The sequence below is a fragment of the Sminthopsis crassicaudata genome, chromosome 1 (assembly GCF_048593235.1).
Source record: "Sminthopsis crassicaudata isolate SCR6 chromosome 1, ASM4859323v1, whole genome shotgun sequence".
In the NCBI taxonomy this organism is placed as follows: Eukaryota; Metazoa; Chordata; class Mammalia; order Dasyuromorphia; family Dasyuridae; genus Sminthopsis; species Sminthopsis crassicaudata.
The window spans coordinates 406758747-406783475 of NC_133617.1; the positions used below are offsets into that span (position 1 = coordinate 406758747).

The 24729-nt window shown below is 34.6% G+C and overlaps 1 protein-coding gene across 2 annotated transcripts in view; it reads left to right on the forward strand.

Annotated features, from left to right (window-relative positions):
• Positions 1-24729, forward strand: part of ANKS6 (ankyrin repeat and sterile alpha motif domain containing 6) — a 79476-nt gene that overhangs the window by 17214 nt on the left and 37533 nt on the right. For both annotated transcript variants that reach the window (XR_012484474.1, XM_074280095.1), the window contains exons 2-6: positions 8237-8739; positions 14334-14378; positions 15311-15515; positions 17493-17599; positions 19274-19422. Coding sequence is in view for 1 of the 2 variants with exons in the window: in XM_074280095.1 (XP_074136196.1) it covers positions 8237-8739; positions 14334-14378; positions 15311-15515; positions 17493-17599; positions 19274-19422 (1009 nt within the window). In the remaining variant the exon portion in view is untranslated. The remainder of the gene's footprint in view (positions 1-8236; positions 8740-14333; positions 14379-15310; positions 15516-17492; positions 17600-19273; positions 19423-24729) is intronic.

Genomic DNA, 24729 nt, shown 5'->3' on the forward strand with positions numbered 1-24729 from the left:
TAGAAAGTTATTTTCATTTAACAAAACACAGATTATAAAATTTTCAGTTCCTAGTGATTTTTTAATCACATAGTAATATGATTCCATATCAATTTTAGAATCAAATATAAATTGCACTGTGTGGTTCTTAAATCTAAACTAGACGTCAGAAGACCAGCTATTATTGTAGGCTAGGTGAGAGATAATAACTACCTCAAGTAGAGTAATGAAAGGTAGGAATCAAAAGGAAAGAAAGTACTTAAGAGGAAAATGAAGGGTTTGTTCTAGATTAGTGTTTTTGTACCTATAAGTATGTTATGAGGGTTTTTATTTATTTTGTTTTTGTTTTGTTGAAGCAATGGGGTTAAGTAACTTGCCCAGGATCACATAGCTACCAAGTGTCTGAGGTTGAATTTGAACTCAGGATTTCTGACTTGGGACTAATACTTTATCTGCTGTAGCACCTAGCTCCCTATATTGTTGTTTTTAAGTCTTTTTAGGGGTCCATCTCATTAAATGATAGTATAAGTCATACACATAATATAGATGAAATAGATGTCTCATGTGTATATAGATGTAGCTATATCTCCATATCTCTCCTTTCTTTTCATCTTTCTCAACACACTTAATTAAAAGTCTGATTTTTAAGGAGCTGATTTATTTTCCATCCATATTTCTCATTTTTGGATAGTTTCATAGTTTGATCAGATTGGTCAGTTTCCAGGACAGTTGTAAAGGTAACATGGCATCCTACTGATGGGAGAGTGCCATCTAGTGACAAAAAAGGGTAGCTGTAGATTTTTTTTGTTTTTTTGTTTTTTACCATGGCTCTACAGAATGGACCAGAAAACACTATTCTTGTTTCAATTGGAATACTATTTTCCAAGAACAACTATGGCAAAAAGTGGATATAGGATGGTATGAGTTAAATTTAGTTTCTATTTGAAACAGGAATTCTTCTTGATGAGATGATAATGATGATAATGTCAGATATTTACTTTAGTGCTTTATTACAAAGTTCTTGATATATATTATTAGCTCATTGACTTCCCTGTAGCCTAGTGAAACAGTGCAAATATTAACATTGAGAGATGAGGAAATTAAAACCTGTATGGTTTAGGTCTAGATTCTGTCCGTGGTCACACAGCTGCTATGTATTAACGAATAGGATTTGAACCCAGATATTTTTAACTCTGAATTCAGCATCTGGCCAAATCATCACACATCTAGTCCAACTTGCTGCATCTAAAGAAGAGGATCCTCTATGACTTTCTGGACAAGCTGCTGTTTAGGCTTTTTTTCCCAATCATCTTGTAGTTAGGGGAAACTCTTTCTCTTAACTCTGTCAATTCCATGTTTGTTTAATTCTACTCATTAAGAAGCTTTTTGTTACAATAAGCCTGGGCTTCCCTTGAAATTCAGGGTTCAGAATATAGGTAGAATTAGGAAGATCTAAATTTGAATTCTACCTCAGACAATGACCATGGGCAAATCATTTAACCTTTCTCAGTGTTAGTTTCCTTATCTATAAGATGAGGATAATCTTAACACCCATTTCCTAGGCTAATTAGGAGATTCAAATGAGTTAATATATGTAAAATGCTTTACAAACCTCAAATAGATATTATTTTTATTAAAGTTTAATTTTTTTAGGCTTCTGTTTTCTCATCTGTCAAAGACTTGGATTAGATGATATGGATTCCTTCCAAGCTTAAAATTCTATAATTTCAATTATTCCACCTAATTTATTCCTTTTGTCCTCCCATGGTTAGCTTTTATCACATGATATCTTTAATGCTAGAGATTACAGATTAAGAGCAATGCAGCCACACAGGAAAGCAGATAACAAAACTTTATTTTTACTTAACAAGGGGAAAAGGAGAACAGATGCCAACAAAGAAAAGTCTCAGTGTGTGGTCCCCATTGTCTTCTGCCATTGTGGGCAGCCTCTAGTTGTAGAAACTTACAGACAGCACTGCTGTATTCTCCCAAAAGTGCAGTAGTTTTCACACTCATTAAATAAAGTACCTTTAGGACTCAAACTTTTTTTAAAAGTATTTTTCCCAGTTAGATGTAAAAACAATTATTAACATTGGTTGTTAAATCTTGATTTCCAGATTCTATTCTCTCTTTCCCTCCCCTGTCCCTGAGACAGTAAGCAATCTGTAATACATGCGTGAGCATATAGAACATTATTAATCATCTTGTGGGAAAAAAATTAGAAAGAAGAAAGGAAGAAAAGAAAGAAAAAAAAAGAAGCATGGTTTGATCTGGAGTCAGATAGCAAATTTTATCATGAGTCCTTTGGAATTGTCTTGGGTCATTAGATGGATGAGGCTAACTAAGTTATTCAGAATTCTATATTGTACAAAGTTGCTGTTACTGCGTACGATATTCTCTTGGTTTTGCTTATTTCATTCTTTTTCAGTTCATATAAGTTTTTCTCGATTTCTCTTTCTTTTTACAATTAATAATAATAAATTTACTTTATTTTTAATTTGTAGAATAAAACAAGCATTTCCATAACACAGTACAATAAAAAATGATTGCACATTAAATTTGCAAATCTGCTAGGCACAACTTGCTGTTCCTTCTAACTATACAAAATAATCATGTAAATTTCTTTTTTTTTTCTTCTCTTCTTACTCCCCCCCATCTTAGACACAACATGCATTATATGTATGTTTATGCATGTATAGGTATATATAAAAAATTATTATCATATACTTACTTGTATTTATCAGTTCTTTCTCTGGATTCAGGTAGTATCTTTCTTCCTATGTTCTTCATAGTCAATTTGGGTATTTATAACAGACTAACTTATTCACTCAAAGTTCATTCTTAAAACAATATTGCTGCTACTATATACAGTATTCTCTTGGTTCTGCTCATTTTGCACTTCATGATTTTGTGCAAGTCTTTCTATGTTTTTCTAAAATCATTAAGCTCATCATTTCTTATGTTTTCCATCACAATTATACATCACACAGGGACAGCTAGGTAGTGCCGTGGTTAGAGCACCAGCCCTGAAGTCAGAAAGACCGGAGTTCAACTCTTTCTCAGACACTTAACACTTCCTATCTGTGTGACCCTGGGCAAGTCACTTAACCCCAATTGCCTCAGCAACAAACAAAACCCAATTATATATCACAACTTGTTTTGCCATTCTTCAATCGATGGGCATCCCTGCAATGTCCAGTTCTTAGTCCCTACAAAAAAGAGCTGCTATGAATATTTTTGTTTTATAGCTTCTTTTCTTTTTTTTTTTTTTTTTTTTGTTTTGAAAAAAAGGTTTTTTTTTATTGTTTTTGAGATACAGCCCTAGTAGCACTATTGCTAGATCAAAGGGTAAGCACAGTTTGATAGTTCTTTGGGCTATCCAGAATGGTGGGACTCAAACTTTTATAGAGTCTTAGACAAAGAGGCATCATGACCCTAATAGGAGACTTCTCTTTAATCAATAGTAGAACAGCAGTAGTCTATCTGGGACCAGTGAAATGAGGGTATTTTCTAAATTGCATATTAAAGGATGAATAATAAGGGGCAAAGATATAGGAAACAACTCTAGCTGTGCCATTCAGCAAGAGAAAAGGGAGAGGCAATATCAAATCTCTGAGTTTATTAGCCTTAGTTTAACAGAATTCCAGAGATTGGGGCCATACCAGTCAGATGAATTCACCAGTTCACAGCAGTTTACATTTGGCAAGCAAGTGTAAGTTTCAGGAACGGGCAGGGGAGGATTGGGGAGAACCCTTGAATTTATATAATTTTAGAGTTGTAAGGGATATTAGGTACTGTCTAGACCTTTAATTTTAAGGATGAGGAAATTGTGGCGGGGTAATCAAATGGCATGTTTCAGGTCACACTGCTGGTTTCCATCAGAGCCAGATTAAAAACCTACGTCCCCTAGATTCCTAGTCTGGTGCAGAGGACTCCAAGAAGAGGAGATAGTGTGAGAAGCTGGTGAAGTAGAAGATCCTAAACACAAACTTACTTCATACATCACAATGTTTGTCTGTGGATAAATCAAATTGAGAATGTCAAAGCAACTTTAAGATAGTTGGAAGGGAAGGGTTTTGTGATTGCTGGGTAAGGGGTTATTTTTGTTTGTTTGTTTGTTTTGTTTTGTTTTTGTTTTTTTGGCTGTATTTGTGAATGCTTAAGGAATTAGCAGGCATTGTGCTATGGAATCAATCAGCAATTTCACTTTTGGCCAGAAGAAATTAAGGGAAGCAAGTGGTCATGAAATACTACTACTGTGGGTAATCTGTTAAGGACAGCTTAGCTATCGATGCAGCCTTCCTTTGCCACCCATTTCCAGAGTGGGAGGAGGGGAATATCCCATTATATTAGAGACCTTTGCTGTTGGACTCGGTCCTGTTGCTAAATGGAGATTTGCACACCAGCCAACATTTCTTGAACACATATTATATGATTCATTTTGGGTGTAGGGAGAGGGCGGGTGAGTCATAGACTCTTGGGCATGCCTGGATTTGTGGGGGAGGAAGTGGTCAGCAACAAGTAATTTTTGTAACCTGATCATCATCATGAGCAAAGAAAGTAGATCCTGGAATATTTTGCACTTTTAATAGATGAAAGTTCAGAAGGAAATAGGGGCAGGATTTAGAAGAGAGCCATGGATAAGGAGTCAGTTTTCTCCAATCTACCATTTTCTACTCTGCATCCAAACCTGCCCACCTTCCTCCAACCAATCAATGGAAGTTTATTGTGTATATAGAAAAGCAATGACCACTTGACTCAGTCATTATGAGTGAAGAACACAATCCTATTATAAGACTAAATTCAATGGATTTAGACACAAACATTGGCAACCAATCCATGTCTTGGTGGAAGGAAAAGAGTTAATGAGTAGTTACAGCAGCAAGGACAGGTTGAGGTCCAAAAGTAGAATAGAGAATGATCCTAGACTTATTCAGAAAGCCTGTGTATGATGGACAAAAGTCTGGTTTCAGAAACTGAAAGAAAATCCCATTTCTTTGGCTGTTATAAGACTTCTAATAGTGTTGACATTTGTATTATGCTTTGAAGGCTTGGAAAGTTCTTTGTAAACATTTTTCTTATGATAATCTTGTGAGGTAGGTGCTAATAAATATTTATTTTAAAAAATTGTTAATTATTATTAAATTATTAAATAAATAGTTAATTATTTATTAACTAAATAATAGTTTGTTAGAACTATTTGAACTGCACAACCTGTGTTTTGCATATCTTTAATAACATGTCCAGGATGATACAGCTACTAAGTGTCTTAAGCAAGACCCTGAACAAGTCACTTACCTTCTGTTTGACTGAATTTCCTCATATTTAAGCATATACCTTCCAGGATTGTTGTGAGGAAAAAAGGAGATCATATTTGTTAAATGTTTTGTAAACCTTAAGGTACTATAATTAATGTCATCATCATCATCACATAATTTTTTTTACTATTTTACATCTATCTCTTTTCTTTGTTTTTCTTCTTCGGGCTAAACATACTTAGTTCTTTCAAGCAATCTGCATAAGTTATGGTTATCATCTAAATCACCCTCTTCTGTACTTATTCTGGTTGATCACTATTCCTCTTGTGAGAATTAGATGGTAAATTAGTTCCCACAGAGTTCTGAAAAATTGAATTGCAGAAAAAAAAACTTAAATTAGAAAATAGAAACCTAAGGAATGGGAGGTTGGAATCCACAAAGACATCAAAGAATGTAATCAGAGGTATAGGTTTTATATTTGAACAGGAACCCCCTGGCTTTGGGCCCCCTTCCTCTTCCTGGGTTATCTTCATCCAAAAGTAAGAATGTATGCTCCTTGGGATCAGGGACTGACTATGTTATAAGGGGTTTACATTCACATTCTGTAACTTCTATAATATCCAATTGATGGGGATTCAGGGGAGGGGCTTGTGATTCAGGATAGGAAATAAAATTGACTTAGTGGTTTCAAAAATATGTCTACTAACAAAGGCACCCATTCATGCAAGAACGGGAAAAGCATTTATCTGTGTGTCAGTGAATTTCTTGGTAAGATATTTTGTTTCTTACACTCTTTAAATATGGCAGGATCAATGAAAAGTGATTCGGGGAAGGAGGAAGCATAATGAACCTATTTACATGACCACTCCTTACAGTAGCATATTTGCAGCCAATTGAATGGTTTGATAGATGCTGGATTTTCTTTGACTTTAGTGTCTGCTGCTCCAGGGCTTCTTTGTTCTAGAAAAATATGGATATGTGTAGAAAGACACTTGGCAGACCACAATGACATTAGTGTAATATAGTTTGAATTGGTAGACATGGTGGGTAGGCAAGGTGAGTTACTTGAGAAGATTATTTCGAGAATATTTGGTTGTGCTAATCAGGAAACAGGAGTGATATGACTCAGGGGACCCTGAGATCTCTGACACTTTTTCTCAGAAGAGCTGCTGGTTATGGACTTTTATTTCTGTGGAGCCAGATTCTCTATGGAGACACTTAGTTCTTGCCAATATCCATAAATCTATTTGTTCTTTATAATTTTTATATAGACCAGTGAGTTTTTTTGTTTTTGTTTTTGTTTTTTGAGGCTGGGGTTAAGTGACTTGCCCAGGGTCATACACTAGGAAGTGTTAACTGTCTGAGACCAAATTTGAACTCGGGTCCTCCTGAATTCAAGGCTGGTGCTCCATCCACTGCACCACCTAGACCAGTGATTTCATTTATCTGGGAAACTTTTACTACCAATGTAGATCAACAGCTATTCTGCATTTATATCTCAGCATTATCTGGGGCACGACAAGATTAAATGACTGACCCAAGTTCACTTCACTAAGATGTGTCAGGGGGTTGAACTTGAATCCAATCTTCCTGGCCAAAGCTGTGGTTTGTCTCCCATACAAAAGCATTTTTCATCTTTCTTGATCCTGTTCAAATGGTGCACTAGGGCCTTCTGAACTCTACATCTATTTGTTACCCAATTATCGACTTTAAGGATTGGCAGTAGGGCAGAGCAGTGTAGTTTGGAGGACCTTAAAATACCAGGTTGAGGAGTTTATATTTAATCTTAGAGTCAAGAGAAAGCCATTGAAAAAGTTCTTTGAGGAAGTGAGTGACATTGCTAGACCAGTTATTTGGGAAGATTATTTTGATAGATATGTGGTTGATGGATTGGACAGATGAATTGAAACGAATTAGGCAAAAAATCATGAGGGCTAGAATTAGAGGTATGGTTGTGGGAGGGAAGAAAAGACAGACATGGACAAAGATGTTGTAGAAGGTAAAACTTATGGGATTTAGCTATTTATTGGCTATAGAAATAGACCCTGAGATAGAGCAAAAGAATGGTATGTTAAGAGTAGAGGCTTTTGAAGGTTTGCAGTAAAGGATACTTTAGCGAGTGGGAGAAATGAGAGCAGGCAGATCAGGTCAACAAGCAATGTAGTTGAGACGTGAAGCTATCAGGGCCTGATCAGTGGCAATGATCGTGGCAGTGAAGGATGCTGGATTTCTGATATGTGATATAAAAATCCGTTGGAAATGGAGCGGCAAGGGAAAAGTCTAACATAACTCAAAGTGTTTGAGTCTGACTGCCTGGGACAATGGAGGCGCCTATGAGGAAATGAGGACTGGGAAGAATGTAAAACATCATTCCCATTTGAATTGGGATTAGATATTTCTCTGGAAAAGCACTAAATGGCTGATGCCAAGTCTGTCATCAAACTGCTTGATGTTTTTATTCCATGATATCAAAGCACTGAATAGATTTCATTACTGGCCAGAAATTCTGACCCTAAGTTCAGGTTGCTTGTGATCTCACCAGTGACCCATCTTGGGAAAGATTTCTAGAATTTAGACTTTTCCTCATTCCAGTCAGAGAACATTGATAAACTCCAAACAGTAATTCACAAAGCACAACATCCATGTTCTATCTTTGTTTACTTTAAGATATATGCCCCTGAGCACAATTTGTTATGTTTTTTTGTGTGTCCAGTTTTTATCTCAGTTATTTTTTGTTTGTACTTTTTTGTATGTACTCATCTGCAACAGTGGAGAGAGTTTTAAAACCTTATGCCAATAAAATCACAAGTCTGATCTAAAATTTTACGTTTATAAATAATATATGTATATGTGTATATGTTTATACATAGAGAGACAGCTGTACATAGATGGATAAAATTACATAAATACATAATTTGACTAATGGTCTATTTCCTTATTATTTATTACAATATATTTAGTTGTTGAATTCTCTAATTGTTTCTCTGCTTTCCTTATAGATTTGGACATATAAATGTGCTTCACATACTCTTGGAAAACGGGGCAGATGTCAACGCACAGAACAGACTGGGGGCAAGTGTGCTCACAATGGCTTCCAGAGGTGGTCATCTCAGTGCAGTTAAGCTTTTACTGGAAACAGGAGCCTTCGTTGACAATTATGACCATTTTAATCACAGTGTGCTTGAGAATGGCAACAAAGGGGACCTGCCAGACATCACTGCCCTGATGATAGCCGCCCAGCATGGACATGAGGCAGTGGTCCACCTCTTGGTGGAATGGGGAGCTGACGCCAATTACAGTGTGAAGACTATGGGCTGGAGTCCGCTGATGTTGGCAGCTCTTAATGGGAGAGTGAGTGTGGCTCAGCAACTGGTGGACAAAGGAGCTAACCCTGACCACGTCAATGTGCTGGAGAAAACCTCTTTTGAAATTGCACTTGATTTCAAACATAAAGAAATGATAGACTATTTGGATTCTGTTACAACTGTTAGACCCAAAACAGGTAAGGGCCTCTATACTCTTGTTTTTATTTTAAATATATAATAAAGTTATAATGCAACTTTTTTCTCTTTTGCCCTTCCCCTCCCACTAGAGATGGCTACCATTAGAGACAAATATGTGTGTGTGTGTGTGTGTGTGTCTCTGTGTGTGTGTATAGACATACATATATGTAAAACTATTGCCCCATGCAGAGGGCACAGGTCAATGGAGGATTATGAAACTATGTATGAAGGTGGTGCTTGCTATGGAGAAGAAGCATGGACTTATGAGAAAGAAGCCCCGTTCAATACCTCTCCCCCTTCCTCTCCCTCAGCTAGTTCTGGTTTTCTAGATTTCTCTTTGTAAGTCTCATTTAAAGAGATCTTTATTTAGTTTCTAGATACAATACTTGTATTTCAAATAAGTTTCCACAAAATAGATAGTTACCTGGATTATAGTTACATATTTGAAATAATTCTATTTGCCATAGGTATGACTAATTGTATCAAAGCATTTCAGTTATTGTCTATTAAAATTTCCAAACAATTATTTGCTGTTATAGTCCAAATCTGATATATAATTTAGAATAGGAATTCAAGAAATGCAAACACCTAGGAACAGGTACATCTTTCTACAAATTCTTAACTGTTCTTATTCTTTAGTTTACTATGCTTTTCTTTAGGTTTATATCTAACTCACTCTGAATCTTTATTGCCCTGTTTGACCTGTCCACTAATCAGTTTTGCCAGATGTTAAAACTTTGAAGTCTGTCTTTTCTTGTTCCACTAACAGTTTTAATGAAAGATCCTTACTGAATGCTTACCTTGAAAGGTTCATGTTTCCTCTGCCCTCTAACTTTGGCCATTCAGGGTATCTGAATCTTCTTAGTTAAAAATAATCAGAATGAAAAAAAAAACATACTATGCATACTTTGATTTATTGGTTCTATCTCTGGATGTAGATAGAGTTATCCTTCATAGGTCCTTTATCTTTCAGGGATTTATAATCTTCAAAATGATTTGGTCATTCAAAGTTGTTCTTAAAGCAGTATTGCTGTTACAATATACACTGTTCTTTAGGAAGAAGCTATTTTAATGATTCTTCTTAGCTTGGCATTGAAGATCTTTCAAAGTTTGGTTCAACAACAAAGAACAATCTGACATAGAATGCTTTCTTCTCTCTTTGCCCATTGAAATTTTGTACATCCTTCGTGGCCCACTTATCTTCCTTGAAATCTTCTTATAACGCATAATAGACTTGAAAACACTTTTCATTATGTTGCCCAATCAGTGCTGTATTCTGTCAAGATATTTTTATATTCTGAATGTCAGCCATTGTTTTAGCTTTCCTTTCTAGTACCCTCTGTAAATGTGAGATGCATGTCTTCTCTGCCTTTATTCAAGACATTCACAAAAATATGCTAAGCAGTAGATGACCACACCCAAGCTACTTCTTGTGACATTTCACTAAGACTTCCTTCCAGATTGACACTGGACTATTAATGACCCCTCTGATGTGGCCTTCTAATAAGCATTTTGTAAATGTTTATTGAACTGAATTAATCAATACCAAATCTGCTTTGCTGTACTATTGACTCACTTATTTCCATCATTTCTACAAGAATAACATGACAGACTACCGAATTCTTTTTTTTTTTTTTCTGAGACAACTGGGGTTAAGTGACTTGCCCAGGGTCACACAGCTAGGAGGTGTTAAGTGTCTGAGACCAGATTTGAACTCAGGTTCTCCTGAATTCAGGGCTGGTGCTTTACCCACTGTATCACCTAGTTGCCCCAGACTACCAAATTCTTTACTAAAATCTAAATAAATGGTATTTACAGAATTTTGCTGACCTGCCAATCTAATTAGACTGTCAAAGAAGACTATGAAATTAATCTGGCACAACTGGTTTTGATGAAGTCCTGTTGTGTTTTTGTGATGACTACTTCTTTAGTTAGATATTCATTAGCCACCCTTTTAATAATATGTTTTAGAAGTTCACTGGAAATTCAGATCAAGCTCAACAGCCTAAAGACTTCTGACCTTTAGTACTATGACATTTTCCCCATTTTTCTACTCTGACATATGTCACTGAAAATAGGCTCAGCTTCAGGATTATTCCTAAAGTTTAGAGGGGTAGTAAAGTAACTAGTTGAGTGTTCAAACTGCTTGTATATGTCAGGAGAGTGAATCTGGAGCTTGGGATGCATAGTTTTAAGCATTCTAGGTTCAAAAAAGGAAACTGAGCTAGCTTTAAAGTTGGGACGGTGACTCTCTTCCATATGAATTTTCAGAAGAATTTTATGGATCTTTTAAGGAACTCTTAACACCCATACATTAACACCTATTGCACTGCTAGGCCTATGTACTTTTGAGAGTAGCTGAAGCAAGAAATTCTTCTTACTTTCCCTTTTTTCCTCCACTTCTTTGCATTTCCTTAAACTTTTTGTATGGATAGTCTTTCCCACCTAGGATTTAACATACTAGATGGGCCTAGCTAAGCAACAAATAAAGGAGGCTAGTCCTTTAAGAAAGTAGTTTTTCTGCCACAGGAAGAAAGAGAGACATGGAAAGAGATGAAGGGTAATTGGACTAGAAAATGGGGAGATTTTACTGCTTGTGAGAAATAACACCTAATTGTTTGCTGTGGAGGACTGCTGAGCTCTCCTTGCCTGTCTGGATATTCTCAAGAGTTTCCTGACCACCTGATGATTGTGAATATCCTTTTAACTTTGAGGTTGACTCTTTTGGATTGTTCATTAATAAAGTTGTTTTTAATTGTTAAAACGAATGAAAATGGTTTAGTAAACCAGTTATTTTAGGTTTATCAAATACAGTTCATCTGAATCTATTGACTTAACTCAAAGGCAATAAATGCTCTTTTACTCCTTTTTTTTTTTTTTTTTTTTTTAACTAAGCTTGGGATTTCAACAGTCCATCCATTCAATATTTTTATTTGTTTGTTTTTTCCCATTCTAGTCCAAAGATATTCTCCATGGCAGAACTGAGACTTCTTTATATGATAAAGGATGTCCTTAGCATGGTCCTTTCTCACTACTCTATCCAAATTGAACATTGGGTCTATCTCTTATTTTATGATCATTTCTTCCATATAGCTAATATGATATTTTTTGTTATTCTGTGTCCACTTCAGAAAGTGGTTAGGAGGATGTAAATTGAATTAAAATACTTTAGGAGAATTAAGTTCTTAAAGGAGGGGAAGCTATCAAGAATAAAGCTCTAAAGATGGGAGCAAAGGTGAATCAGATATTGAGGAAATGAGAATTGCCAAAAGAAACTAGTGTCCATACCCGGAAATTCATTAGCCAACTTACATTTTAGAAAGACATACAAAAGGGAATTACTGCCCATTAGCTCTCCTAATTAAAGTTTTTATTTTCAAAAAAAAAAAAAAAAAACAGGGAAAAGATTGAATATAATACCCAAGGGGTAATATAATTTATGATATAATTTTGACTTGTGTAAAGAGAAATAATGATCCTACTGAATTTGCTTTAAATTTCATCTGGAGTATTAATTCAGTTCTGAGTACTATATTCTAAGAAAGAAAGCTACCAAGGAGAGTGACCAAAGGCAAAAAGAATTTCCCATCATAGCATATATACCAATCAATTGAAGAAACAAGCTGCATATTATAAAGAGTTAGCCTTGGGCCCTAGAAGACCTGGGGTCAGGCCCAAATTCTGACATATTGCGGATTTTTGACCCTGGGGTTCTCTAAAATACTTTCAGAGGGTCTACAACTTCAAAATTAGTTTTTATTTCTAACATTATAAATATCTATAAATATAACCCACATAAAATTCCTTTGGCCAGATAATTTTTAATAGTAGGAAGATGAGAACAAAAGTTTGAAAACTGCTGTTCTAAGACAAGTTACAGAACAAGTAGTGAAATGTACTAAGAAGAAAGGGTTTTCTCACTTCCCTATATTAATGAAATTACAGGTCCAGACCAAAAACAAAAACAAAAAAAAACCAAAACTAAAACCAAAAGAAAAAAAAAAAAAGCAATTGGGAATGTTCAGTACAGAGAAGAGAAAACCCAAGGGAGAAGAGGGCACTTATCAATTATCAAATATTTGAAAAGCTGTGATCTACTAGAGCAAACATTCTTTAGGTGTACCCCTGGGGGCTTGAAATACTTTTAAATGGTCCTCACATCAGAACTACTTTCCTAATAAACTAAGATATTGTTTATAAAGTAATTACTAACTACTAGCAATTTATATATGAGGTCACATTTTCTTCATATATTTCAAAATTATGTAGCAGACTGAAAGCAGAATCACATATAAAAATCTAGCTATCTTCAGACATTAAAGAGATTTGCAAAAATACATAAAATGTTATTTTTTTCTATTTTTTTCTTTTGGAAAATATAATTATTTTTACACAAAAACTTTATGGTCATATATAATGGGTTTATTATTTTTAAATGAATCAATAAATAAGTGTTTTTTAAATTTATCCATTTTAATTTCTAATATGGCAAATACCAATATCCTGAAAAGATGGCAAATCAATCTAGTATCTTTGCCAAAAGAACCCCAAATGGGATCAGAAAGAGTCAGACATAACTGAAATAATTGAGAACATAACAATAACAATAACAAAATACAGATAGATATAACCCTTTTAAAGAAAAGTTTGGGGGGGAGTTCTTGGTTTTTAAGAATGAAAATAGATCTTGAGACCAAAAGTTTGAGAATCACTGTATAAGAGGGATTAGACTTGAGCACCAAGGGTAGAATCAGATATACTGGGTAGAGATTGCAGGGAGGTTTAAAATAAGGAAGAACTATTTAAAAACACACACACACACACACACACACACACACACACACACACACACACACACACACACACACACGCTAATCCAAATTGAGTGGAATGTACTGCTGAGAGTTGTAGGTTCTTTCTTTGAGTGAAGGCTGGATGATCATCCGTTGGGAATTTTGCAGTTTCAGGTGTAGATTGATGTAGATGGTTTTTTCCAAATATGAACTTCTATGAGATTCTATAATCTGCAATATCCATTTGTTTATACTTCTATCTACAGATGAGGAACAGACTATCAAAATAATCAGAATCTCAAAGAAGGCCATGCAACCTAAAACATGAGTCCCATCTGTAATATATCACACAAAAACTATCCAGCCTCTGTTGGAAGACCATTGCTGGCAGAGAACTCACTAGCTATCCAGGCATTCTTTACCACTTTTCAGATTGCAGACAGAATCATGAGTATGATTCACTGGAAATTCACTCTAAAATACAACAAAAATCCCTCAGGCCTAACCCCTCTCTTTCTTAACTCTCCTTGAAATTCTTAGGGAGATCCCCACACTCTGACTCTGGTCAACATTAGTTAGTGAAATTGGATGCTTTTTAAGCATTAAAATCACCTTCTTTAAAAATAAGGAATTTTATCTCTAGATTGGACAAAATCACTTTAATTGTACTTTAGAAATGGCTAAGAAAAAAGATTGCTTGGTGTAAACAAATGGTTTAAGATTACACAGTGTTATTTTGAATTCTTCATTTTATTGTTCTGATTTTTAACTTTTTTAGTCTAAATGTTTTGTTTGTTCAGATGAAGAGAAAAGACGGCCTGATATTTTCCACGCTTTGAAAATGGGTAAGTGTTTTGGAAAATACTTTGAAGTGTATACATATTAAACATATATATTGCATATAATGCATATATGTATGTATATCCACATATATAAAATTTTGACCTTAATATTTCAGCTACCCTTTTTCGCCACCAGATGGCATATTCATAAAAAAGTAAAGCAAATAAGGATACTTCAAGGAACAGCATCGCTTTTCAGAAATGTTGGGCAACTGGCCAAAAAAGTTCATTGACTCTCCAACTATTTTCCAAATGATAGATGGACAAGCACATTAGCCAATTTATATTTCTATTACATAGAAATATAATATAATAATAATTAATGTCCCAGTTTTCCTACATCCCCTCGAACATTCATTTTCTTTTCCTTTCATCTTAGCCAATCTGAGAGGTGTATAGTAATAGATATTAGATATTGCTTACACATGTATAGAATCTCTCTCCTCTCTCTCTCATATATATATGAAAATATATAATAGCTAGCACTTTTAAGATTTACAAAGGATTTTATAATTGTGTTCTCATTTTATTCTCACAACAATTTTGGGAGGTAGGTGTTGTTACAATTTTCATTTTTCAGATGAGGAAAGTTAGGCAAACAGAATTAAGTAACTTGCATAGAGTTACATAACTAGAAAGTGTTTAAGGCTGGATTTGAGCTCAGGTCTTTCTGTTGCCAGGTCCAGAGCTTGCATCTGCTGTTCCACCTGGATTCCTCCACATATTATATAAATCAAAATAATAATGAAAGTTAGCATTTACATAAGTGCTTTAAGGTTTGCAAAGAAGTTTACAAATATCTTACTTTATGTTTAATGCAGCCTTAAGAAGTAGGTATTGTTATTACTTTATTTGTAAAATATATAATTATATTTTAACAAGGTATTAATTTAAGAGACAACTAATGTTTATATGCAACATTATTCTATTTTCAGGAAATTTTCAGCTAGTTAAAGAGATTGTAGATGAAGATCCCAACCAAGTAAATATCATTAATGGGGATGGAGCCTCTCCTCTGATGCTGGCAGCTGTCACTGGACAGTTGTCTCTTGTGCAGCTGCTCGTTGAAAGAAATGCAGATGTCGATAAACAGGATAATGTTCATGGATGGACAGCACTAATGCAGGCCACCTATCATGGGTAAACTGCTTTTGAGAAGAATCACAATTCGTATTTTCTTTCTTACAGCTAAGTGCTATAAAGTTGTTTCTTATATTGAATCTGGGTTTGGGCATCTTCTTCAGGGATGTTAGGGCATTTGTAATAAGGAGTCAGCATGCTATAGCAGAGAAAATACTGGAGTCAGAATTAGAGGACCTGGCTTCAAATCCTGAAGCTATTAGTTATTTGCTACATAACTTTCACTTAATTTCACTAAATCTCAGTTTCTTGATTTGAATAAGGTCATCTCTGAATTCCCTTCCTACTTAGAAATCTCCTAAGTATAAGTTTGGGAAAGAGACCTGGTATTCTATTAACACTGAGAATTTACTTTACTGAATAGATCTGCATCAGTTTTTCAACTAAGAGAGCTGCCTGGCACCATGGCATCTTAAGTGACTTTCCCCATAGTAACCTAGTAATCATGCATTAGAATTTAGCAAGTATCTTGAGACCAGATTTTCATGCCATCTATCCACTATAACCCACTGCCACTTACTATATTGTTAATGAGGCATTTTTTATATCCTGCTTGTTTTGTAGATTTTTCTCTTTTTTAGCCATATTCATAACCACTTATTGAGATTGTTTTTGAAGAAAATGTTGTTATAAGGCAATTGTTCATAAACAGGTGATTTAATTGGACTTTTAACATTTAAAGTAGTAATATTCTTTATGGGACTTAAAGTACCAGGTGAGCAATTTTGGTAGTAGTTTTCCATCATAGACTATCTTAGATTAATTAGCAACTTCAACAAGTCAGTCAGCAAAAATATAGAAATTGCCTACTAAGCACAAGAAACAGAAAGAAAGTTTTTTGAAAAAATCACTGTTCTCAGAGTACTCACAGTTCAGTGAGGGGAGACAACATGCAAACAACATACAAACAAGATACAGATAGGGTACTTTGGAGAAAATCACAGAAGGTAGATACCAGAATTAAGGGGGATCAGGAAAGGCTTCCTGAAAAAGAAAGGATTTTATCTGGCCCTTGAAGGAAGCCAGGAGGCAAAGATGAGTCTGGAAGAGAATTTCTGGTATAGGGGACAGATAATGAAAATGCCCCGAGTCAGGAGATGGAGTATCTTGTGTGGATCACAGAGTATTTATACAGAGAGCAGAGGGAGGAGGAGTACATTGTAATCAGACTGAAAAGTCAGGTTCTGAGGTGCTTTAAAAGGTAGTGACATAGTTAGACCTATGCTTTAGGAAGATCAATTTTATAGCCAGATGGATTCAACCAGGCTTATACCTCTGCATAAACACATCTTAGAGGTGGAGGAAATTCCAAAACTATATGGTATTTTCAGTAAATCTCTTAACTGGAAAGTTAAAAGATCTGGTTTTTGTCACTTATTGGGCAATGTCTTGGCCCTTTATTTCTTTAGTATGTAAATTGAAGATTGTTATCAGAAGAATGTATGACTTGGAGAAAGGGAGTCTGCTTGGTTACAGGAAGGATAATTGATACCTTTTGTGTTTCCAGTGACTTCACAGTATCAAGACAGACAGCCTGAGAAAAGCAATAGGGTGAGCTCCTCATGTGACAGATCTGTAAAAGTTGGATGGTCATTAATGGACTGCAATTTTGCATTATTAGAGTATTCACTTCAATAAGGTCATAGGTCTATTAGAATATTGAAGTAAATTAAAGACATCAAATGTAATTAGATTTAAGGATTCATTCACTCAATAATCATTTATTTTTTAAATACTATCTGCAACTCATACTATGTTCTGGTTAAAAAGACAGAAATATTATAATCTCTTTCCAAAGAGATATTTTGAAAATTTCTACTTAATTGTGCTGTATAGTAATGATCTATCTAATATTCTTTCCAAACATTTGATGTGTTGAATTATAGTAACTGCTACTATATCTCTAAGTGACTCAGGAAAGGATTTTTTTTTAACTTTTAGCAAATATAATTTTTGTTTTGTTCTGGTTTTAAACAGGAATAAAGAAGTTGTTAAATATTTATTAAATCAAGGAACTGATGTTACTCTTCGAGCAAAAAATGGATATACAGCTTTTGACCTAGTCATGCTGCTGAATGACCCTGGTATGTTATTTTATAAATGTTGTCCTTAATTAAATATAGCTTTGTTTAATCATTAGAAATTAATTTCTTTAATATAATCAATCAGTAAATATTTATTAAATGATTACACTATACTAAGCATTGGAGATACAAAAAGATGTAAAAGATAATTATTGATCTCAAAGAGCATGCAATATAATGGGCACAATTAGTGAAACAATTGTTTACAAAGCATGCTATATACAAGATAAATAGGAAATAATTAATAGAGGGGAACAATGGAATTAAGGGGGGTCAGAGAAAGCCATCTGTAGAAAATGGGATTTAATTAGGACTTAAAGGAAGCCAAGAAGGTCAGTAGGTAGAACAGAAGAGGAAAAGCATTCCGGGTATGGGGGAAGGCCAGAGAGAATGCCTAAAGCTGACAACTGAACGTCTTAGTGGAACAGTCAGGAAGTCAATGTCACTGAATGGAAGGAAATTAGTTGGGCAGTAAGGAGTAAGAAGGATAGAAAGGCAGGAGGAGCTAAGTTATAAAGAACTTTGAATGTCAAACAGAAAATTTTATATTTAATCCTGGAGGCAATGGGAGGCAGTAGTGTTTATGAGTGAAGATCTGATGGCTAATGGGGCCCCCAGAGACATTGTCAGATCTGTGCTTAAGGAAAATCATTTTAGTGATTGAATGGAAGATAGATTGGAGTAGGGAGAGACTTAAGGCAGACCCACCAGCAGGTCAATCTTTATGCAAGGTGAGAAGGGCAGAGCTTTACCATGCCTAAATATTTAACTGATGAAAAAGAAAAATATTTTTATTCTTTCTTTAAATTTAAAGCTTTTTATTTTCAAAACATATGCATGGATAATTTTTCAACATTGACCCTTGCAAAACTTTGTGTTCCAATTTTCCCTCCTCTTTCCCTACTTCCTCCCCCATAAGGTAAGTAATCCATATGTTATATATGGTAGAAATAGGGGACAGCTAAGTGGCGCAGTGGATAGAGCATCAGCCCTGAATTCAGGAGGACCCGAGTTCAAATCTGATCTCAGACACTTAACACTTCCTAGTGTGTGACCCTGGGCAAGTCACTTAACCCCAACCTCAGGAGGGAAAAAAAAAAAAGGACTACAAATATGGTAGAAATATATGCTAAATCCAATATATACATAAAAATACAATACAAATCAAATAGGAAAAAATGAGAAAGAAAACAAAATGCAAGTAAACAACAACAAAGAGTGAAAATGCTATGTTGTGATCCACACAGTTTCCACAGCCCTCTCTGTGGGTATAGATGGCTCTCTTTATCACAAGATCATTGGAACTGGTCTGAATCATCACATTGTTGAAGAGAGCCATGACTATCAGAATTGATCATGATATAATCTTATTGCCATCTTAACTACATTTTAATTGTCTTTTGCTAACTGGAAAGATTTTCAGTTAATTGTAATTTCATTGACTAGGAATTAAGAATATTTGGCTTCAAATATTGCCTCTGATTTATGCTATGTGACCCTCCACTAAGCCACTGAACTTGACAACCTTCTAGTTCTTAAAAGGTAGCATGGTATAATAAAAAGACGTTGTTTCTGAAATCAGGACCTGAGTTCAAATTCTACCATTGAGAGGACACACCAATAGATCTTAATCTAATGATAATAGTGGTAAAATGTCTTCTTTTACATTTATAGATACAGAACTTGTACGGTTGTTGGCATCAGTCTGCATGCAAGTAAATAAAGACAAAAGCAAATCAATCAGCCAGTCATCTTTGCCCCAGTCCAGGATTAGACAATCTTTGAGTGTCCCAGTGTTGCCAGATGACCGAGGTGGATTGAAGGTTTGCCTTTTTCCTTTTTTTACTAGTGATGAATATACCATGTGTAAATAGATGGTGGAGCTATGATTAACCAAAACTTGGTTATCCCAGATCTAAGTATATATTGCTCAAGAAAAGAAAAAGGAGTGTTTGACCAATAGAATCTTGTTCTAAACTTGTTTTCTTCTTTTAAGAATCTTTTAAAATTTTAGCATTTCATGGAAAATGTTATTTCTATCTCAGGAAGTTGCATCTTTCTGGAGGAATTAAAAACAATATGGTTATTATTCCATACCATCCAGTTTGATTATCTGTGGTCTACTTTCCCCCATTTCTTTACATTACAGTCAGGAGCATACTATAGTCATTAGAAAATCAGCACTTACATATTCTTCTGTGGATAGTCAGTCCCCTATAAAAATGTGAGCCTTATTCAATAATACCACATTTATCAGTCACTCACTAAGTTTTTTTTAAGGCATTTATTTATGAACCTAGACACACAAGGGATAATAGGAAGGGCAAAAAGAAGCCCCTGCTCTCAAGGAGCTCATGGTCTAATTGGACAAACAATATACAAACAAGTTTGTATATACAAGATAGATTCAGGACAAATTGGAGATAGCTCAGATGGAAGGCAGTAGTAGTAAGAAGGAGTAACACATTTCCATAGCAGTTTCCTTGTGAAGCACTTTCCTTACAACAAATCTATGATGTAGGTAGCATGATTTTTTTTTTACCCCAGTTGGGGAAACTGAGACTGAGTTTGAATGAATTAGCTCAGGATACACAGCCAATAAGTATCAAAGCCAGGACCTGAAAGCAAGTGCACAGGATCCTAAATTTAGAGCAAGAAAGAATCTTAGAGATTACTCCACCCAATTTTCTTACAAATGAAGAAACTGAAGTCTCCAGAGATTAAGTGACTCATCTAGTATCACAAAGAAAATGGCAGAACTGAGAGTTTAATAAAGAATTTTTTATTCTAAATCCAAGGCTTTTTTTCTATCATGTGCATGTGTATCCCTTTTGAGAAAGTAAAGTATGTAAGGATATATTTCTAAAAGATTCTTATCAAAAATGATTAAATAAAAGTTTTAGCACTTGAAGGATATCTCCATTTATTAGGAATTGAAAAAAAATCCCAATAACTTGCAGAGTATCCAAGGGAAGTTGTCCTATAATTCAAAAAGTTACTGTGGATAATTCACATACACAAAGAGAAGAATTAATTCTATTAATATTCTGTAGATGATCTAGATCCCAGCTTCTTAAACTATAGTACATGACCCTATATGGGTTCTTATAATTGAGAACTATAACTGAGAATAACTGAGGAGGTGCAAAATTGTGATTTATTAGTATTAAAGGTTTGGTTTGTATAACTATTTTATATACCTATATACCCAGGGTCACATAAAAATTTGTTGGGTGAAAAGGGGTCGTGAATGGGAAAAGTTTTTTTTTTAATTTTTTTATTATATATATATATTTTTATAATATTATCCCTTGTATTCATTTTTCCAAATTACCCCCCCTCCCTCTATTCCCTCCCCCCGATGACAGGCAATCCCATACATTTTACATGTGTTACAATATAGTCTAGGTACAATACATGTGTGTGAATATCATTTTCTTGTTGCACAATAAACATTAGAATCCGAAGGTACATGCAACCTGGGCAGACAGATATTAGTGCTAACAATTTACATTCCCCTCCCAGTGTTTCTTCTCTGGGTGTAGCTACCTCTGTCCATCATTGATCAACTGGAAGTGAGTTGGATCTTCTTTATGTTGAAGATTTCCACTTCCATCAGAATACATCCTCATACAGTATTGTTGTTGAAGTGTACAGTGATCTTCTGGTTCTGCTCATTTCACTCAGCATCAGTTGATGTAAGTCTCTCCAGGCCTCTCTGTATTCCTCCTGCTGGTCATTTCTTACAGAGCAATAATATTCCATAACCTTCATATACCACAATTTACCCAACCAGTGAATGGGAAAAGTTTAAGAAGTCCTGCTCCAGATCATCATTGTTTAGAGAGGTTATTTTCTTCCTTAGTAAGATCTGTTCTATTTTTGGTATTCTATTGACCTGTTGTTACTATCATCTCTAGTGAGGAAAATCTCTCGTCAATGTAGATTGCAACTGCCCTGTAATTTCTATCCTTAGATCTCTTCCTGGAGCATTGAGAGATTACTTGTCCAGGAGCACACATTCAGTATATGTTTATGGGATGAACTTGAATCCAGATCATCATAAACTCCATACTGTCCCTATAATTCTCTTCTCTTCTCTATCCCTGAGAATTCTGTAGAATGCTGTTCTTTATTTGGATCAAAAAAAGGATTATGAAATAAAATGTAAATGGGTCAAAAGGAGTAGTAGCTAAGAGAGTTTTGAACAGAAAGCATTGGTGATAGTGATTATTTATAGGAGAAAAAATAGGGAAGAGAATGAAAGTTGGCTAGATATCATTTTGAAAAAACACTGACTATTCGACAATTAGAAAAAAAGAAATCAGGTCAAAAAAATTGAAAGATAGTCTGAAATTTAGCCAAATGCCCTGAGAGGTGATTGTCAGGGGAAAAAAGAAACTAAATTGATAAATGAATTTCAATTCTAGAGATTCTTACACACTATGCCAAGTTATTTATTTATTTGTTTACTGTTTTAATTTTCCACAATTATACATAAAAACAATTTTAGACATTCATTTTTAAAACTTTGAGTTCCAGATTCTCTTCTTTCTTTTCTTCCCTCTCACCTTCATTGAGAATTCAAATAATTCATTATAGGAATGCAAACCATTTTCATAATAATCATGTTATGAAAGAAAACATGGACCAAAAAAAAAAAAAAAACACTTCAAGAAAAATTAAGTATACTTTCATTTGCATTCAGACACCATCAGTTATTTTTCTGTGTGTGGATAGCATTTTTTATCTTAAACCCTTTCAACTTATCTTGGATCATTGTATTATTAAGAGTAGCAGTCATTCATAGCTTATCGCTTTATAAAATTGCTGTTACTTTATATACAGTACATTTCATTTTGTATCAGCTCATGTAAGTCTTTCCAGATTTTTCTAAGAGCATCTTGCTCATCATTTCTTATAGAACAATAATATTCCATCATAATCACATAATACAATTTGTCCAGCTACTCCCCAGTTGATGGGTATCCTCTAAATTTCCAAATCATTGCCTCCAGAAAAGAGTTGCTATAAATATTTTTATATGTTTAAGTCTTTTTCCTGTTTGTTTTTTATTTCTTTTGGGATATAGACCTAGTAGTGGTTTTGCCAAGTTATTTAAACCCCACGCTCCAAACTGGTAGTTTTTATTTACAAGATATATGTATGGGTAATTTTTCAGCATTGACAATTGCAAAACCTTTTGTTCCAGTTTTTCCCCTTCTTTCCCCCACCCCTTCCCCCAGATGGCAGGTAGACCAATACATGTTAAATATGTTAAAGTATATGTTAAAAAAATAAATAAATAAATAAACTTTATGTTGAATACAATATATGTATACATATCCATACAGTTGTTTTCTGTACAAGAAGAATCAGACTTTGAAATAATGTAGAATTAACCTGTGAAAGAAATAAAAAATGCAAGCAAACAATAACAGAAAGAGTAGAAATGTTATGTTGTGGTCCATATTCATTTCCCAGTGTTCTTTCATTGGGTATAGCTAGTTCTATTCATTATTGAACAAATGGAACTGATTTGCAAACCTGCTTTTAATACATGTCTAATAAATATGAGCATATCATTAATGTATGACTTGATAGACAACTTTTGCAAACTGTTTGCCTGAAGTAAAAGTTTTTCCTTACTAGCACAAATTCTGAGTAAATGGAATAATCTCTTCTAGTGTTTGCTTTTCTCTCTTTTTTTCTGATTTACCTTTGCTTTAAAATGTAAAAACTATTCGGGCAATTTAATAAATATATAACAAATACATTCCATATTTCAGACACTGTAATAAGGATTAAAAATAGAAAAACAAACTTTTGATGTATTGAAAAGATAGAACTTATACAAGGAAATAGATTATTTAAGGAAGGTTATCTTGCCAACGGTGGGAGGAAAAATTGAAGAAAATGAGCATGAACCTAAATAGATAATATTAAGTTGAAATACTAACTGTGAACCATTTGTCATAAAAATTGAAAAATGTCTTTTTGCTAATAGCCAAGGGAATCAAAGAAGGCATCAGGTGGGAGACAACACCAGAACTGTCCTTTATATAAAACTAAAATTTTCATTTGTCTGCTGGCTTGGGAAGAGTATGTTCCAGATATGATAGATAGATAGGTTATATTAAGACTTGAAGAAGAGAGAAAGATTACTGGGTTTGGAGAATAGATGCATTTATATTGTTTGATGGAAAAAGGAAATAGAGACTCTCTAAAAACGGATTAAAGTGGTCCTTGCTAGCTATTATTAGAGATATGACTCTTACCATTTATTGTTCTAGAAAAACTCTACTTAGAAAGCAGAGGGAAGCTACCTCCAGCTTCTAAAATGTCTGCCATCTGATAGAAAATTTTTTTTCATGATTTTTGGCTCTAGGCCATAAGATTTACCTGTGCTACAGCTAAGTTGGTATTTGGAAGAAGAAAATAGGGAATATTTATATTATAATATATATATTTATATTCTATAAATCCCCCCATCATCCCCATGACCTGCCTAAGTTTTTTTTTCTCTTGTATGTGTCTGTTTTGGGGGAGGGGGATAGAGGAAGTCTCTTTGAGGACCTTAAATTTCTTCTTGTAAGGTTTTGTTTCTTTTTGAGGCAGTTGGAATTAAATAACTTATCCAGGGTCATACAGCTAGTAAGTATCAAGTGTTTGAAGCCAAATTTGAACTCAGGTCCTCCTGATTCCAGGTCAGTGCAGATCCACTGCAACACTTAGCTGCCCCTAGTATGTTTTACCTTTTTAATTTTTGTGTAGCAATCAAAAAAGATTTAACCAATTCAGCTGTTGTTATTTTATTTGTGTGTTTGTTCTTTGTTCTTGAAGAGGATTATGATATCAGGGAGGTGATGCCATAACATGCAAGTGAATTGGATTTAAGTGAGGGAGGGCTGTGCAAAGTCACCTGCCTCACTTTCTCTCCAGAACTATTTGGGTGCAGTTGCCAGATACAGAGCAAGATGACTGGCGATGGCCCTGGATGCATTAGTGAATTATAGAAGAAAGGCAGAACTTGGTACGGTCTGAATTCCCTCTATTCATTATTGTGAACACCAGTTCACTAATGTCATTATTGTGTTTACACCAGGTAGCAGACACAGAACCCAATATAT